The sequence below is a fragment of the Salmo salar genome, chromosome ssa21 (assembly GCF_905237065.1).
Source record: "Salmo salar chromosome ssa21, Ssal_v3.1, whole genome shotgun sequence".
NCBI lineage: Eukaryota > Metazoa > Chordata > Actinopteri > Salmoniformes > Salmonidae > Salmo > Salmo salar.
In genome coordinates, this window is record NC_059462.1 from 35251129 (window position 1) to 35269831 (window position 18703).

The 18703-nt window shown below is 42.5% G+C and overlaps 1 protein-coding gene across 1 annotated transcript in view; it reads right to left on the reverse strand.

Moving 5' to 3' along the window:
* LOC106582201 (integrin alpha-4) overlaps positions 1-18483 on the reverse strand; it is a 31088-nt gene extending 12605 nt beyond the window's left edge. The window contains exons 1-16 of the mRNA XM_045704724.1: positions 17782-18483; positions 17327-17442; positions 16926-17020; positions 15194-15323; positions 14632-14699; positions 13628-13757; positions 12407-12492; positions 11375-11437; positions 10891-11028; positions 6442-6550; positions 5693-5787; positions 4774-4864; positions 3554-3599; positions 2995-3149; positions 2144-2298; positions 55-207 (exon numbers count right to left, since the gene is read on the reverse strand). Of these exons, the coding sequence (XP_045560680.1) occupies positions 55-207; positions 2144-2298; positions 2995-3149; positions 3554-3599; positions 4774-4864; positions 5693-5787; positions 6442-6550; positions 10891-11028; positions 11375-11437; positions 12407-12492; positions 13628-13757; positions 14632-14699; positions 15194-15323; positions 16926-17020; positions 17327-17442; positions 17782-17957 (1806 nt within the window). The 5' untranslated portion in view covers positions 17958-18483. The remainder of the gene's footprint in view (positions 1-54; positions 208-2143; positions 2299-2994; positions 3150-3553; positions 3600-4773; positions 4865-5692; positions 5788-6441; positions 6551-10890; positions 11029-11374; positions 11438-12406; positions 12493-13627; positions 13758-14631; positions 14700-15193; positions 15324-16925; positions 17021-17326; positions 17443-17781) is intronic.
* Between the last annotated feature and the right edge of the window lie 220 nt (positions 18484-18703).

Genomic DNA, 18703 nt, shown 5'->3' on the forward strand with positions numbered 1-18703 from the left:
TTCCTATTCTCCTAACCATGCATCGATATGAGTGGAGAGATGTAAGAGACTCACCTTATTGGCTACCAGGTTGCTGTGCCCCCCTCTCTGCTGCAGGATGGGTTTCAGGGCTGGGAAAATTCTGGATCCCCAGTTACGGACAGTGTGCTGTCTGAGGGCGTACGTCGCCTCAAAATGGATGGGCGTGAAGATATCCCGGACATCTTTCTAAAAAGGAAAGAGATACAGAGAATGGAAGCTTTCATTTACTGTACATACAACCTTGGGTAGAGGGGAGCTTCTGGGTTGACTGTGCTAATTGACTGTTCTTGGGTAAGTTATTGTGGGGGCCTGTCTGTGCTCTGGCACAATGTTACAGTGTCCTGTGCTCTCTGTCCCACTGCAGATGTCCCAAGGAGCCTCTGCTCTCCACTGCCACACCTGCATTTAGCTCGAGGGACATTCTGAGATACAGTTTTTATTCAAGACAAAAAATATATATTTTTAGCTGTTGCTGCTAAATTGTTGCAAAGTATTCTAAGTTAAAATGTTATGAAACAGAAAGAGAACGGCTAAACATTTCTACGACTGAATTATTGAATACACTGTCAAATAAAGCATGGTATCTATAGAACAAGACACTTGAATGGCTCCTATGTCCCACCCTCTCTTCTTTTATCAGTGAGCAGACATAGTAGCTAGAAACCAGTGCTTCATTAGCCATGCATGCACAGCTTTCTCCACTCTGTGAGGTTTAGTTTAACCACAAACTGAGTAACTTGGTGGTGTTCTCTCTCAATGTAAAACCACTCACCAGAGCCCATTCATTAACATACAGGAGCTTGGCAACACAGCGCTGATCATACATACTGACTCATGTGTACTGTACAGTATGTGAGTGGCAAAATAAACCTAAAACACATCTAACCATTACATAAGAATAACTCTATATCAAACCTTAAAGATGCATACAGTATGAGGGGGATGTGTGAGAGTAAGACAGAAAAGACAATGCAAAAGCCCCTGAGCCAGTATTTTTTATTCAACTAGGCAAGTCAGTTAAGAACAAATTCTTATTTACAGTGACGGCCTACTGGGGAACAGTGGGTTAACTGCCTTGTTCAGGGGCAGAATGACCAATTGTTACCTTGTCAGCACAGGGAGTCAATCCAGCAACCTTTCAGTTACTGGCCCAACGCTGTAACCACTAGGCTACCTGCTGCCGTATTAGTCTCATTATATCCCTATGTGACCTCAGCCATAGTCACATTCCCCTACCAGTCCCCTGTACTATCCTACTGCCACATCTGCTGTTTATAACATTCATTACTGCCATGACCCATTCATTCAACTTTAAAAATACATCAAATGTATAGTCACACAAACACTCACGCACACACACACATTTTGATTTCCTCTGACATATAATGACACTGGTTTATGGTCTCCAATAACTCCATCTCTAGCTATTAATAAGAAAAAGCCAGTATGGTTCAGCTCAAAGAGAGACTTGAGAGTCATCCATTAATTAGTGAGTGGGTTTAAACATGAGCTAACTTACATGGCCCTGATTAGAAGAGAGAATGAGGGAAGAGTCAGGAGGGGCCCCACCAAACACCTGGAACATTACACACACACATGCACGCATGCACACTGGGGCAGCAATGTATTCAATGTATTTTTTGCCAATCTACCAATCGGTGTACTTTGATATCAGGCATTGGAAAACTTCCCTGGTCTTTGTGGTTGAATCTGTGCTTGAAATTCACTACTTGACTGCGGGACCTTACAAAGATAGGGAAGTCATTCAAAATTCATGTTAACTACTTGTATTGCACTCAGAGCGAGTCCATGCAACTTATTTTGTGATTTGTTAAGCAAATGTTTTCTCCTCAATTTATTTAGGATGGCCATAACAAAGGGGTTGAATACTTTTTGACTCAAGACATTTCAGCTTTTCATTTTAAATTAATTTGTTAACATTTCTAAAAAGAAAATTCCACTTTGACATTTTTTTTATATTTATCCTTTATTTAAATAGGAAGTCCAATTGAGGTCTGAAGACCTCTTTCCTAAGGAAGACCTGGAAACACCCATCAGTGGTTACAGCTGTTGACCTCTCGACCCCTAACCTTTGAACTCTAAACCCTGACCTCTGACTCACCCTCATGAAGGCCTGGTGGGTGACGCAGGTCAGCTGGTCATGTCTGGCCTTGACTTGCCCTGTCGTAACGTTGGACGTCCCGTTGCCGTGGAAATGGAAGCGGGAGGGGAAAGACTCCTTGTGGTGCGTGTCGGCTGTCAGGTTATACTGCAGTTCTATGGGAGGGAGGGAGGGAGGGAGGGAGGGAGGGAGGGAGGAAGGGAGGAAGGGAGGAAGGTAAAGGTATTTAGTTTCAGAGAGCACCCAGAGTTCGTATAAACCAGGGCCACAGACATACATAGACGTAGAACCAACCTCACCCCAGCATCAACCCCAGTCCCAGACTCAACCCCAGTTTATCTATCAGGACAGGGCTGTGCCAGAGCCTTCTTGCTGTAACGGACACTTTCACCAAAGGAATGCTCTGCATTCTTTTCAGGTTGGGTTAACATACTGGACCAACTGCCCCAGGCCTCAGGGACTAGTGATAACATGGAGAGACTGACAGAGATAAGGAAACAGAAAAGGGTTGTCTCGGACACAACAGTGTTTTCTGTCAACCAGTCCAGGGCAGAGGCTTTTATCACTATTTTCTAAGAGACACAGGAGACTAGACATTGTACATTATACCATTTTACACATACAAACTAGTAGCATAATTATGCTCGCAGTACTATAGCACAGTTGCGAAATGAGTTTTTGGTCACTATTAAGTACACACACTAGAACCAAAACTGGCTTTTGTTTGTTAGTACCACTGCTGTGTATATAACCTTCACTAATGTAACGATTAACGCAGTGCAAATAGACAGGTTGGTTTTGCAGTGCAGGGCTAAGAGGGAGCCAGGGGCAAAGAGAGAGGGTCTGCTCACCTATGAGTCCGTTGTAGCGTCGAGCGCGGACCCTGAAGCAGACTGTCACGTTGATGCAGACAGCAGGAAGACCGTTGTCAGAACACAGAGCTACAGAGCGGTTCACACTTGCAGGCAGGGGCATGGAGGCCTCAACCACTACCACCGGACGAGTCCTGTTGGAGGGCAACGACAACATATCAACATAAATAACAACAATAACAACACAAACACAGTAACCAAATCAAATTTTATTGGTCACATATGAGTGTTTAGCAGATGGTATTGCGGGTGTAGCGAAATGCACATGGACATCTACAATATGGTGGCTCTATGGGCCAGGAGGCCAAAAAAGATTCAAAACGTAATACAGAAGTCCTAAAATATGGTAGATATATGGACCAGAACAGGTGCGAATTAGGTCAAAATCAATACATTTAAACCAGTTAAAGTAAAAGTTCACCCCTATGAGTGAAAGTTTACCCTTTAACCTAGATCTACGTGACAATGCAGGAATTCCTGCTAATAGGTCAGTTATCTTGTGGATGTGTTTGACATTTTTCCATGATCATGGTCTTACCTCAGAATCACAGCGGAGTCCGAGAGAAAAGCCCCTACCGCAATGTCTGTGGGTTACAGATGAAGATATGTTGAACACAGCATTTCCTTCATACTCTATTTGTAAACCTATCCTTCCTGCTGTACCCACAATACTCTCTAGACTTGTTAAAAGCCCTAAGACAGTTTGTTCATCAATTTAGAAGAGCTGGAGACATCAGTCTCATTTGTCATTCATTCAGTAATTTATTTATTCAGTCCACAACAGCCTGCAAATGTATGCACCCTGTTGACTACAGTAGTTACTAGCATGCCAATCACTTTAAAAGGCTTTTCATAGGTAGGATATCTCAGAATAATCTGTAACAGTGCAATTTTAAACTGGAAATCTCGTTTGGGGCATTTGCTATGTTTATTTGGCCGATTAATGCAACTCTGATCCCAGAACAGTGTACTGTTACAATGATCAATCAGTATGTGCTCCCTAATACTAATCCAAACATCTCAACAGACTTTTTCAACAATTCCTGTTCTATCTTCTAACAAGATATCAACTGTACTACGCTGACGTGTTTTGTTTTTAGACAAATACATCTAAACAGTCCCGTGTGGCTCAGTTGGTAGAGCATGGTGTTTGCAACGCCAGGGTTGTGGGTTCGATTCCCACGGGGGACCAGTACGGGGGAAAAAAATGTATGAAATGTATGCATTCACTACTGTAAGTCGCTCTGGATAAGAGCATCTGCTAAATGAGTAAAATGTATGTAATTCTTGCCCTTATGAATAAATCTATAGAAATAACAACTAACACATATAATAATAAATAAATAAAATGTTGGAGACAGACAGTACACAGTACTTTAACAATGTACTAGATGAGAGGATGGCCAAACTAAAGTGAGACTTGTGGAAGATGAGAATGTGAGAAGCAGCGAGGGAGTAGAAAACTATGTGACCACCTAGTTATAGAAATTCCCACTGCCCAGTTCTCTCTGGGTAGCAACACACATTTATACACGCACACATAATTCCCCATCCCCTGTCCTCAGTTCTGTTTCCACCACTGCCATATTTTGTGTTTTGACGACCTTACTAATTTAAGACACAGCGTGTGTGACATCATAGCGGGACACTACAGTGTGTTCTGTTCTAGTCAGCAGCAGAGAAACAGAGACAGACTCCATCATTGTGCTGGAGGGAAGCACTCTACACAACAGTGACAGTCAAGAAAGGGAGCACTACCTTGGTAACCGTTTCCGTCAACATCGATGCCTCCGGAAACAGACTGGCCGAACATCTTTAACTCATTGCCCAGAAGAGACCCGGTGATCCTCTGATGAAACAAGAACAGCTTGATTAGTCATACAGATAACAATCCTCTGTACCGTACACACTTTATACACTACTGTTCACATACACAAGTACACATAGATTTTGTGTTGTAGTTATGTGGTAGTAGAGTAGTGGCCTGAGAGCACACACTTAATGTGTGGTGAAATATGTTGTGAAAGGTAATGTAATGTTTATTTAATTGTATATAACTGCCTTCATTTTTCTGGGCCCCAGGAAGCATAGCTGCTCCCCCCTAATACATGGAGCGTTGAGATGCAAGCAATGTAATCTCTCTATATTTGGATACACAGTAACTGCATTTTCTCCAAGAGGTTGTACTCCACATTGACAGAAATCTATTTACATACAGTATAATTTGAGTTATCTTCATGGTATGTCTCATGCTCAGACAGAGAAAAGAAGGGGACCAAACAGTTTCAGGAAATTGCAGCAATTCAAAGTCAGGAACTCTCTTCTGACTGTCTGAGAGCACACAGAAAAAAACAAAGGAACATTTGTCACAGCAGGATAGGGGAGAGCCTTGGTCAGAGGGAGGAGGACCCTGACCCCCCTTTTTCCGTCACTCCCTCCTTCCTTCCCTTTTCCTCCCTCTCTTCTTTCCCTTCTTTCTTTCCTCCCTTTAATCTCCTGGCCCTAATAATTACTCGGAGAAGGGAGAACCCGACCCCATCCTTCCCTCCCTTCAATCCCTGACAGCCCAACTCCCTCCCTCCCTAATTTTTCCTTCCTTCTTCCCTCCCAGTAATCTCCTGTCCCTGAAGCCTGCAGACAAACGGCAGCTGTGACATAGCCGTAGCTGTGTACATACTTGAGAGTAAGTCTGAGAGATCCCTGTCTTCCTCCCATTGTAGATATATATAGCCCCACGCAGCTCTTCCTCCTGTGGAGCACCCACCGCCACATCTGGAACATATTTACAGTCAGCCAGTCAGGGGTTAACTTAGGATGCATCTCAAATGGAACCCTATTCCCTAGTAGTGCACTATATAGAGAATAGGGTGCTTTTTTGGATGCACATATGAGTTAACTTACAGGTTTACAGGGACATAATGCATAATGACCTAAATAACACCAGGCAGACCCCCACCACTCCTCTCAGACTGGCTGCACATGCTCTAACCTATGGCTAGTCTACACTGACCTGCCACACTCTCTCTCTATGTGTGTGTGTGTGTGTGTGTGTGTGTGTGTGTGTGTGTGTGTGTGTGTGTGTGTGTGTGTGTGTGTGTGTGTGTGTGTGTGTGTGTGTGAAGGACCTAGGCTGGTGTAAGTGGCAGTTGGAAGTACATTGAGGCCCTCTGATCAGCTTTGCCGATGTAGTTAGCTGGTTGGTGAGTGGTGATGCTCAGTGTGGAGCGTGGCTGTTATATGGTGTATGTCACTTACTCTAGTCTAGTTCGTCCTGAGAAAGACTGCTAATGTGTTTAACTAAAATGTGGGGAGATTTGCTTGCGCAACAAAAAGCACCAAAAAATTAGAACAGCACCTACTCGGAATATCACATCATTAACATATAAATTGTTATGCATCTTTGCTAAAATAATGATTAAAACTCACCAGGAAAGCCATCGTCATCAATATCTCCCAGATCGGTTATGGTCTCCCCAAATCTTGCAGCATACGATTTGCTTCCAGCCAACTGAAACTCTGCTTCCTTCATATTAGCCTGAAAAATAAATGTATTCACAGTCTTAAGATTCATTCTCTACTCATCCCAAGGTAATCGCTTTTAGAAGAAAAAATAAGTAATTTGATGAAGTAGATATATTGCGGAAATAGCTAGCTAGCTAAGCTTCATGATTGTGTAATTGCAGTTATTTAGTCACTAGGTTGGTAAGGAAGTTAGTCATGTCATTCAGAGTTGCCTGGTCCTTAGTGGAACACTGTAAATGTAGCAGATATCCTCTGGTTTAGTGTTCCGTAATACAAACTCATCAGTCATAGAAACAGCCCTCAAGTCCTGCTATCATTATGCTGGGTTGTTTTAGATCATCCGCCAGTGCAATATAGTATCTCCAGACACTTCTTGAATAGGAAATGACCATGAAAGGAAAATATATTTACTTCATGACCATATGCTTTTCTATAGAAGTATCTGATTGTTCTGAAAGCTGCATAGGTAGTCTAGATGTTAGGTAGTCTGGATGTTACTAGCCAATTATAAGAGCAACTTAATGTAAAGTGATACCATCATTGGTATTGAAAAGTGTTTGTTATAACAGCGCACACCACCAGTATTCTATGAGATGCGTAACTATCATATTATAGTAACTACAGAGTTAAGTTGTGATGGTAAGAGTGTGTGTGATATGTGATGTGAGGAAGTGCCTGTTGGTGTTGTTCAGTTTCATTAAGTATCTGAGATGGCCAAGTTGTTCATGAGGGTGTACTTTGAATATCACACATACGTGTTTATGGAGACCAACACACTATACAGGCCGAAGCCTTCATTTGTTGACATTCAATCTATTAATAAACTGAAAAAAAAGAAGAAAAAAAATAATGCATGAAATGAAATGAAAATGTATGAAATGTATGTATTCACTACTGTAAGTCGCTCTGGATAAGAGCGTCTGCTAAATGACTAAAATGTAAATGTAAATGAATTTAAGGCATTTTTCAGGGAAGTGTTCCATATAACAGCCATGCAAAGTTTAAAGTAAACATTTCAATAGGTAATGGGCCATCAAATTACTGTAGAACCAATGCAATTTGCAAAACAAAAAAAATGCACACTAATGTTTTCATGATAGGGTTGAAAGAAAGGTTGACTCGCTCTCAATAATTTTTTCCGAAATTACTCGCATCCACTCATATCGCCTCCTTCTCAAGCCACATTGGAGGAGAAAATCCAAGGTCCCTCCCCTCTGACCTTCTCCTCCAATGAGTTTTGAGAAGGCAAGAAGAGGAATCAGGGAAATCAAAGTGTTCTGTTATGTACTGTATTTTTTTATGTGAAAGGTGTTGTGTTGATTATGAAACTTTTAAGTATCATGCCTTTCTTAATTTCCTTTGAGGGCATACAAACAGTCAAAACATTTGGACCCACCTAATCATTGAAGGGTTTTCTTTATTTTTACTATTTTCTAAATTGTAGAATAATAGTGAAGACATCAAAAATATGAAATAACACATATGGAATCATGTAGTAACCAAAAAACTGTTAAGCTTTTCGGTGAAAGCACATTTTGCAATATTCTGAGTAGATAGCCCAGCCACCACGGCTAGCTATTTAGACACCCAGCAAGTTTAGCACTCACCAAAGTCAGATTTACTATAAGAAAAATGTTATTACCTTTGGTGTTCTTCGTCAGAATGCACTCCCAGGACTGCTACTTCAATAACAAATGTTGGTTTGGTTCAAAATAATCCATTGTTATATCCAAATAGCGGCGTTTTGTTCGTGCGTTCAAGACACTATCCGAAGTGTAAATAAGGGTCACGAGCACAACGCATTTCGTGACAAAAAAATTCTAAATATTCCATTACCGTACTTCGAAGCATGTCAACCCCTGTTTAAAATCAATTTTTATGCCATTTTTCTCGTAAAAAAGCGATAATATTCTGACCGGGAAAGCGTGTATACGTACAAAGAGAGAGAAAATAAAAGCATGGGATCCCCTCGTGCACGAGCCTGAGTTTCATAGTACTGTGACTGGCCACTATCCAAACGCGCTAATGTTTTTCAGCCAGAGCCTGCAAAGCCACGATTCAGCTTTTTCCCGCCTTCTGAGAGCCCATGGGAGCCGTAGGAAGTGTCACGTCATGCCAGAGATCCCCTGTATTTGTTAGAGATGATCAAGGAGGGCAAGAAATGGTCAGACAGGCCACTTCCTGTAAGGAATCTTCTCAGGTTTTGGCCTGCCAAATGAGTTCTGTTATACTCACAGACACCATTCAAACAGTTTTAGAAACTTTAGGGTGTTTTCTATCCAAAGCCAATAATTATATGCATATTCTAGTTACTGGGCAGGAGTAGTAACCAGATTAAATCGGGTACGTTTTTTATCCGGCCGTGCAAATACTGCCCCCTAGCCCCAACAGGTTAAAACCTTCCTTAACCAGAAACCGTGGATTGATGGCAACATTTGCACAAAACTGAAAGTGCGAATCACCGCTTTTAATCATGGCAAGGCGACTGGAAACATGACCGAATACAAACAGTGTAGCTATTCCCTCCGCAGGGCAATCAAACAACCAAAGCGTCAGTATAGGGGCGGCAGGTAGCCTAGTGGTTAGAGCGTTGGACTTGTAACCAACATTGAATCCCCGAGCTGACAAGGTAAACAAATCTGTCGTTCTGCCCCTGAACAAGGCAGTTAACCCACTGTTCCTAGGTCGTCATTGAAAATAAGAATTTGTTCTTAACTGACTTGCCTAGTAAAATAAATAAAAACAAGAGACAAAGTAGAGTTGCAATTCAACGGCTCAAACACGAGATGTATGTGGCAGGGTCTACAGTCAATCACGGATTACAAAAAGAAAACCAGCCCCGCCACGGACATTGACGTCTTGCTCCCAGACAAATTAAACAACTTCTTTGCTTTTAGGACAATACAGTGCCACTGATACGGCCCGCTACCAAAGTCTGTAGGCTCTCCTTCACCGTGGTCAATGTGAGTAAAACATTTAAACGTGTTAACCCTCGCAAGGCTGCTGGCCCACACAGCATCCCTTGCCACGTCATTAGAGCAATACCTATGTAAGAATGCTGTTCATCGATTACAACTCAGCATTTAACACCATAGTACCCTCCAAACTCATCATCAAGCTTGAGACCCTGGGTCTTGACCCTGCCCTGTGCAACTGGGTCCAGGACTTTCTGATGGGCCACCCCCAGGTGGTGAGGGTAGGAAACAACATCTCCTCAACACTGGGGCCCCACAAGGGTGCGTTCTCCCTCTCCTGTTCACCCATGACTGCGTGGCCATGCACGCCTCCAACTCAATCATCAAGTTTGCAGACGACACTACAGTGGTAGGCTTCATTACCAACAACGACGAGACGGCCTACAGAGCGGAGCTGAGGGCCCTCAGAGTGTGGGTAATAACGTAACAAAACAAAGGAATGATCGTGGACTTCAGGAAACAGCAAAGGGAGCACCCCCCCCCATCCACATCGACGGGACAGTAGTGGAGAAGGTGGAAAGTTTTAAGTTCCTCGGCGTACACATCACGGACAAATTGAAATGGTCCACCCACACAGACAGCGTGGTGAAGAAGGCATAACAGCACCTCTAAAAGACTCACAAACTTTTACAGATGCACTATCGATAGCATCCTGTTGGGCTGTATCACCGCCTGGTATGGCAACTGCACCGCCCACAGCTGCAAGGCTCTCCAGATGGTTGTGCGGTCTTCACAACACATCACCGGGGGGAAAACTACCTGCCCTCCAGGACACTTACACCACCCGATGTCACAGGAAGGCCAAAATTATCATCAAAGGACAACAACCACCCGAGCCACTGCCTGTTCACCACGCTATCATCCAGAAGGCGAGGTCAGTACAGGTGCATCAAAGCTGGGACTGAGAGAGTGAAAAACAGCTTCTATCTCAAGGCCATCAAACTGTTAAACAGCCATCACTAACATAGAGTGGCTGCTGCCAACATACAGACTCAAATCTCTGGCCATAAATGTAATAAATGGATTTAATTTAAGGTATCACTAGTCACTTTAAATAACATCACTTTAATAATGTCTACATATCCTACATTACTCATCTCATATGTATATACTGTATGGCTACCTTGAAGAATCTCAAATATAAAATATAAAATGTATATTTGTTTATCACTTTTTTGGCTACTTACATGATTCCATATGTGTTATTTCACAGTTATTTCATAGTTTTGATGTCTTCACTATTATTCTAGATTGTAGAAAATAGTCTAAATAAAGAACCCCCCTGGAATGAGTAGGTGTGTCCAAACCTTTGACTGGTTCTGTATAAAGTTGGATTGAATTGAAGGAAAAACTAATACGGAAAGATCCCAGTACTTACAGCTCCTTGGTTGATGTAGACATGGACTCGTCCCTCCTCTCTCATGGTGCTGTACATGGGAGCTCCTACCAGTAGATCAGACAGGCCATCTCCATTCAGGTCCACGGCACACACACTGGCACCAAAATAGGAGCCCAGCTACAGTATAGGAAAGCAGGTTTTATGTCTATATAGTCAATCACATCAACCAAATGTATTTTTAAAGCGAGGAGGTATGATCTAGTTCTGTGTCAAAATTAAGACATTAAGAACTGAGACATTAAAGACTGGTTTCCCAGACACAGATTAAACCCAGTCCTAGACTAAAGAGCATGTCCAATGGAGATTGGTCCCACGTTGGTAGAGCAAGGTGCTTACACTGCCTGGGTTCCCACGGGGGACCAGTACGAGGGAAAATACATGTACTCACTAATGTAAGTCGCTCTGGATAAGAGCGTCTGCTTAATGACTAAAATGTCAAAGATATATGGCTACTAATTTTCACCTTGCTTCCCTTGACTTCACTGATGATCTTCAGCATGTTTTCTTCAGCTCTGAATAGGTAGGCCTGGAGAAGAGGAGAAACAAGACCTGGTCACATCAGGACCTAAAGCCAACTAATGATGAGTATACAGGTGGTAAAATGCATTCACACAGACCCACAGACCCAGACCCAATGCCCACACATCATCTGCTTTCTACTGATCAAATATAATTAATCTATCATATTAACACTCCTGTGGGGGATGCATTTGATAAGGTCATTGACAACTGGCAACTTGTACAGTAAAAAAACATGTAAATAACAATGTCCTTCATAAAATGTGCACTGAATTGCCACATGACATAATGATTCCCCACTTCCTCTTTCTGCAGAGAGATACATTTACATTAGTTTAGCAGACATACGAACGTATACATACAGCAGAGGCAGAGGTAACTACAGTATATGTCATCAATCTATCACTCATATACAGTTACTTGCCCACATTGTATCTACCTTGATTGAATGCAGTGACTGTATGTCGCTCTGGAAAAAGAGCTTCTGCTAAATGACTTAAATGTAAATATATTTACAACCAAATCCTTTCAGCTATTTCAGAATAAAGGCCTTCTGCCTTAGTGCCATCAATCAACAGAGGGCCTATCATCACAAGATCTTACTATAGTAATAGACATACCTGAGCAGCTAAAACATGGTATGTGTCCCCCACATGTCACCCCCATAGGGCTCTGGTCAAAAGTAGTACAGTATAGGGAATAGGGTGCCATGGTCTTTTTCAGCAACACATATTTCATACATTTCCCCAGCAGAAGGAGGAATGCCCGATGCATCATATATTTTGCATCAGCCTGGATGGTGATTTAAACACACATACTGCATTGTACTTACCGCTTTACTACCCCCTGCTTGTCAGTTCAAACGAAACGAGCCGATACATGTGCAAGTGTTGGTACTGTGCTTTCTATCTACAGGCAGGTGATGGAGTGATGGGACGGGGGTAAAAGGAAAAACAGGACTTAAATGAACTCTTACTTTACCAGTCTGCCTGTGCTGGGGTGCACCTCCAACGATCTCTGTGGAGTCAGGGTGAAGGAAGTGGCCGGCGCCAACCGAGTAGCCTGGTGATGAAATTAAGGATCATAACGTTAGTACAACACCAGTACAACTTTATTATAACCAACGAATCAGACTATCAAAGTTGCCTGGCAATGGAAATGTATTACAACGTTAAAACTTCTTTGGGATCGGTGTCCCATCCACGGGACTTTTGAGCTAACGTAGGCTAATGCGATTAGCATGAGGTTGTAAGTAACAAGAACATTTCCCAGGACATAGACATATCTGATATTGGCAGAAAGCTTAAATTCGTGTTAATCTAACTGCACTGTCCAATTTACAGTAGCTATTAGAACTGTTTTTTTTGTGTATTATCTTTTACCAGTTCTATTGTGTTATATTCCCCTACATTCCTTTCACATTTCCACAAACTTCAAAGTGTTTCCTTCCAAATGGTACCAAGAATATGCATATCCTTGCTTCAGGGCCTGAGCTACAGGCAGTTAGATTTGGGTATGTCATTAATTAATACAAGGGCGGATTCTTAATTAATACAATGTCCGTACAATGTTAGTAAAACCTTAATACAACCTTGGTACAACCTTAGTATAACCAACAACACAGGTAGAACCAGATGGTACTGGTTGAGATAAGAGCAACAAGCCACACTGTGACTGGCTTGATGAGAAAACAACATTCCTTTGATAAGAGCTTTAAAAAAGGGTTACACGAGAGGTCTTTTCCATGCATGAAAGTATGTTTGAAAAATGCACTTTTTGACAGCACTAGTTTGGTTAAAAACACTGATATGAATCCCCTTGACAGAGAGACATCATTTTTTGCAGTAACTACAATTGATCACATACTGAGCAATAGTGTGTGTGTGTGTGTGTGTGTGTGTGTGTGTGTGTGTGTGTGTGTGTGTGTGTGTGTGTGTGTGTGTGTGTGTGTGTGTGTGTGTGTGCACCTGACAATCAGCTTCCTGTTCACACACACAGAGCGTGTTCTCTCAACACACAAAGACACAGAAAAAGCATGCTTCCTCTTCAAATTTCATTACGTTACACTTCACTAACTTACAGCCTCTGCAGAAAAACAACTGAGACGTGTGACAACAAGACAAGTCCTTCTGATCGTCTCCAACCATGATATTATTAATGTACCTAATGTGCCATATGTTGTATTACATATATGTACCCAGATAACTGCCATAGAGGACAGTGCTGTCGTCATCCACATAGGCAGACAGGACCATACTGGAGGTGTTGTAGACCAGAACAGACCCAGTCCAGTACGATGTCCCAGGGGCTCCCATTATTATCAAGTCCTGAAGAAAAACAACACAAAACATACATTATAGAATGGCAGTTTGTGATGTATCTTTGTGATTTACTGTATATTCGTGATTTTCTGTACGTGCTTGTAAGTTTGTGACTTGTATTACCAGCACAGGCTGTATTTCCAGAACAAGCTGTATTACCAGCACAGGCTGTATTTCCAGAACAAGCTGTATTACCAGCACAGGCTGTATTTCCAGAACAAGCTGTATTACCAGCACAGGCTGTATTTCCAGAACAAGCTGTATTACCAGCACTGGCTGTATTACCAGCTCATGCTGTATTTCCAGCACAGGCTGTATTACCAGCACAGGCTGTATTTCCAGAACAAGCTGTATTACCAGCACTGGCTGTATTACCAGCACTGGCTGTATTACCAGCACATGCTGTATTTCCAGCACAGGCTGTATTACCAGCACAGGCTGTATTACCAGCACTGGCTGTATTACCAGCACAGGCTGTATTACCAGCACAGGCTGTATTACCAGCACAGGCTGTATTACCAGCACTGGCTGTATTACCAGCACAGGCTGTATTACCAGCACAGGCTGTATTACCAGCACTGGCTGTATTACCAGCACAGGCTGTATTACCAGCACAGGCTGTATTACCAGCACAGGCTGTATTACCAGCACTGGCTGTTACCAGCACAGGCTGTATTACCAGCACAGGCTGTATTACCAGCACAGGCTGTATTACCAGCACAGGCTGTATTACCAGCACAGGCTGTATTACCAGCACAGGCTGTATTACCAGCACAGGCTGTATTACCAGCACAGGCTGTATTACCAGCACAGGCTGTATTACCAGCACAGGCTTCACATAAACTATGGATCTAAAAAGAATATCTAGATGAATTAATACCTCATTCAGAAAGTTGGATATTCCTGCTTGGCATGATCCGTAGTCTTCACCAAACTTCCGTTGATGATCTGGAAAGAGACACATGTAATTTCATTCAACCTCTCAGTGCAGATTAATTACAGGAGTGGCGTGGTCATGGTGAGAAAAAAACCATATGGATTACTCCTGTTTGTCCTGGGTTATTGACTGATTGATGTGCTTGTGTATAGGCCACACTGGTAGGCCTACAGGTGATGGTTTAGATTATTTTTCTGTGAGTAATCTAGAAGAAAAAGAAACGCACACCTATATAAACGAGTCATCTCGCAGTGTTTGTGATCATACCCTGATGAAGACAGCTTGGCTGTAGAAACGTTGGATATTACATTTTTGCATCTGAGCTCCTAGAGTGTGCGGCTCTCCCTTATTTTCTACTTTTCTGTGAGTATCTAGCTAGTCTAGCAGACTGCATACTCCCAATCATCTGAGAAGAAGCAATGTTTCAGCACTATGGGGTTATCTAGACAAGTCTCACAACAAGAAAAAGGTAGTTTTACAGGTACTAAACAGAAAGACGTTGTACCTTTATAGCATGGGATAAGTGGTTGAGACTGTTTCAGGTCAGCTTCGTATCTGTAGCAGACACCATGAGGCAGCTTGTTCTGGTTGTCTTTCCTGGAATAGAACACGTTCTTCCAACGATGCCCACATGCCTGTGGAACGAGAAGCAGCACAGATGTTTTGGATGAAATGCAACTGTTTGAGCAACAATGGAATAAGCTACACACAAAACATGTCAACTCGATGGTTCTTCTAACGAGTGACATAATGCAAGCCCTGTCCAGCAGATGGTACCAAGAATATGCATGTCCTCCACTACATGACCGAAAGTATGTGGACACCTGCTCGTCAATCATATCATTCCGAAATCATGGGCATTAATATGGAGTTGCCCCTCCCCCCCATCTTGGTGCTTTATAGCCTCCAATCTTCTAGGAAGGCTTTCCACTAGATGTTGGAACATTGCTGGACTTGCTTCCATTCAGCCACAAGAACATTAGTGATGTTGGGCAAACCATTTCTGTATGGACCTCACTTTGTGCACAGGGGCATTGTCATGCTGAAACAGGAAAGGGCCTTCCCCAAACTGTTGCCACATAGTTGGAATCACAGAATTGTCTAGAATGTCATTGTATGCTGTAGCGTTAAGGTTTCCCTTCACTGAAACTAATGGGCCTAGCCCGAACCATGAAAAACAGCCCCAGACCTTTATTCACCAAACTTTACAATTGCCACTATGCATTCGGGCAGGTAGCGTTCTCCTGACATCTGCCAAACCCAAATTCGTCTGTCGGACTGCCAGATCGTGAAGCGTGACTCATCACTCCAGAGAGCGTTTCCACTGCTCCAGAGTCCAATGACGGCGAGCTTTACACCACTCCAGCCGACGCTTGGCATTGCGCATGGTGATCTTTGGCTTCTGTGTGGCTGCCTGGCCATGGAAACCCATTTCATGAAGCTCCCAACGAACAGTTAGGATTTCGGTAGTGAGCGCTTTTTACGCGCTACACATTCAGCACTCGGCAGTCCCGTTCTGTAAGCTTGTGTGGCCTACCACTTCACGGCTGAGCCGTTGTTGCTCCTAGACGTTTCCACTTCACAATAACACCACTTACAGTTGACTGAGGCAGTTCAAGCAGGGTAGAAATTTGAGGAACTGACTTGTTGGAAATGTCGCATCTATGACGGTGCCACATTGAAAGTCACCGAGCTCTTCAGTAAGGCCATTCTACTGCCAATATTTGTCTATGGAGATTGCATGGCTGTGTGAACTATTTTTATAAAACTGTCAGCAACAGATGTGGCTGAAATAGCAGAATCCACTAATTTGAAGGGGTGTCCACATACTTTTGAATATATAGCGTAGTTTCCTAAATAACGTTCACCAACAATAGACTATAAGGCTAAACAAAACATGTACATTTTGTGGGTCTTCTAACTAGTGACATAGGTCTGATAGGGTTGCAAATGATGCTAGTCTTGTTTCTTATTTAAACTAAATTCACCAGATGTTGCCCATCTCATCATTTGATTTAGGTCTCAGAATGGGCACAAAGACTGTGTATCACTGTACTGTTACATATCAATACATGGCCATCACTGGACTATTGAGAATGGGTTGTAACATTTGTGTACCGCTACTGGGACTAATTGACATACCAATACATGGCCATCACTGTAATGCAATGTGTGATAGCTGCTGCTGTAAAAAGGGCTTTATAAATCAATTTGATTAATTGAGAGACTTAACATACCAATACATGGCCATCACTAGGCTGTCTAGACAGGCTGACTCCGAGCCACTGGTTGTCACTCTCAGAGACGCAAGTCTTCCCACAACTGTCCACACCTGTAGTACACACACACACACACACACACACACACACACACACACGCGCGCGCGCGTAGAGAAAGAGAGAGAGCGTGAGAACAAGAGCAAGATATGAGAAGTTGCCATAACCAGTAATATTGCCTTATAAACCCTTCGATTAAAACATGAAGAAAAGTATTATGTTTTCTTATAATCCAATGTCAGTGAACAAATACCCCAAACCACCTTGGTCAAATAAACAGAACCACTTAATCTTTAACATGGAGGTCACACATTCTTTCTTTGTAAAGTTGAGTGGATATACAATACATCAATAATACAAACCCGTTGATATTTGCTGACATTCTCTATTGCCTGAGATGCTGCACTTATAAATTGCTCCTGGTTTTATAAGGGATGGATCGAATGTTGAATTCGCGACTGGAGCTCCGACTAATAACCTATAACAGACAATTATGGAAATCACCATCAGCCAACCATTCACTAAAGTTATAGTTTTACACACATCAATATCCCAACTGTGTGATTTAAAAATATATATATATTTCACACTCAAAAAGTTGTCAAACGGCAACTGGACAGCAGTTACTGGTCAAAGTTCATTGTGCTCATAGACTCCCTAATTAAAATGTATCACACAGTTTCAAATTTGAAGAACCCCTAAAGGACCCCCCAGGAAACTTTTATTCTTAGAGGATAATACATGTGTGATGCCTAATCAGTTAGTGTTTTATGACTAACGTTGTAAAATAAGCCTACAAAATGTTTTAATCGCTTACCATGTGTGTTGCTTGTTCTTATGTAACAACACAGAATATCCAAATAAAGATCCATTTGGGCCAGTGAAACTAACCGGATGGTCTACATCCAAATTGTAACAGTCAGTGAGACTACAGCACCAAGCGAGAAGAAAGCTCCAACAGCAATAAACATTCACCGGCTTCTTTCGCTCCATTTAAAAAAGGAAATAAAACACAAACTTTTCCAACACGTAGAGACTTCAATTGATGGCAGAGGGAAACAAAAGAAAGGTCAAACTTTTCGATGATTAAAAGTCAGGATAACAGCGGAAAGTTGTACATAACGATAAGAAGTTTAGAATGGCGGTTGAATAATCTGAACACTCTTGTTGCGAGCTGCGTGAGTCCGTCAGTCTGCTCGTGCTCATGGATAAATTCCGTCACGTGAAAGTTCTCAGCTTTGAACCTCTGGTGGGCGGCGGGCTCATGCTGCTCCCCAAACTCACAGCGCTGAACCCTCCTACCTACACATCAGTCAAACTAAGAGAACGATGTGTTCCCTGGAATTAACAGTACAGTGAAAAGTTTCAGAAAGGCTTGAATCAAATCCACACTGTACAGTTAACTGCCAAAATAAAGGAGACGGCAATATAAAGTGACTTAATAGGGCGTTGGACCACCTCGAGCCACTAGAACAGCTTCAATGAGCCTTGGCATACATTCTACAAATTTCTGGAACTCCATTTGCGGGATGCAACACAATTCTTCCACAAGAAATTCCATCATTTGGTGTTTTGTTGATGGTGATGGAAAACTGTCTCAGGCACTGCTCCAGAATCTCCCATACGTGTTCAATTGGGTTGAGACTTGGTGACTGACTGATGCAGGCGTGAACACACCCATTCACACTCAAACACACCCATTCAGACTCCAACACACACACACACACACACACACACAC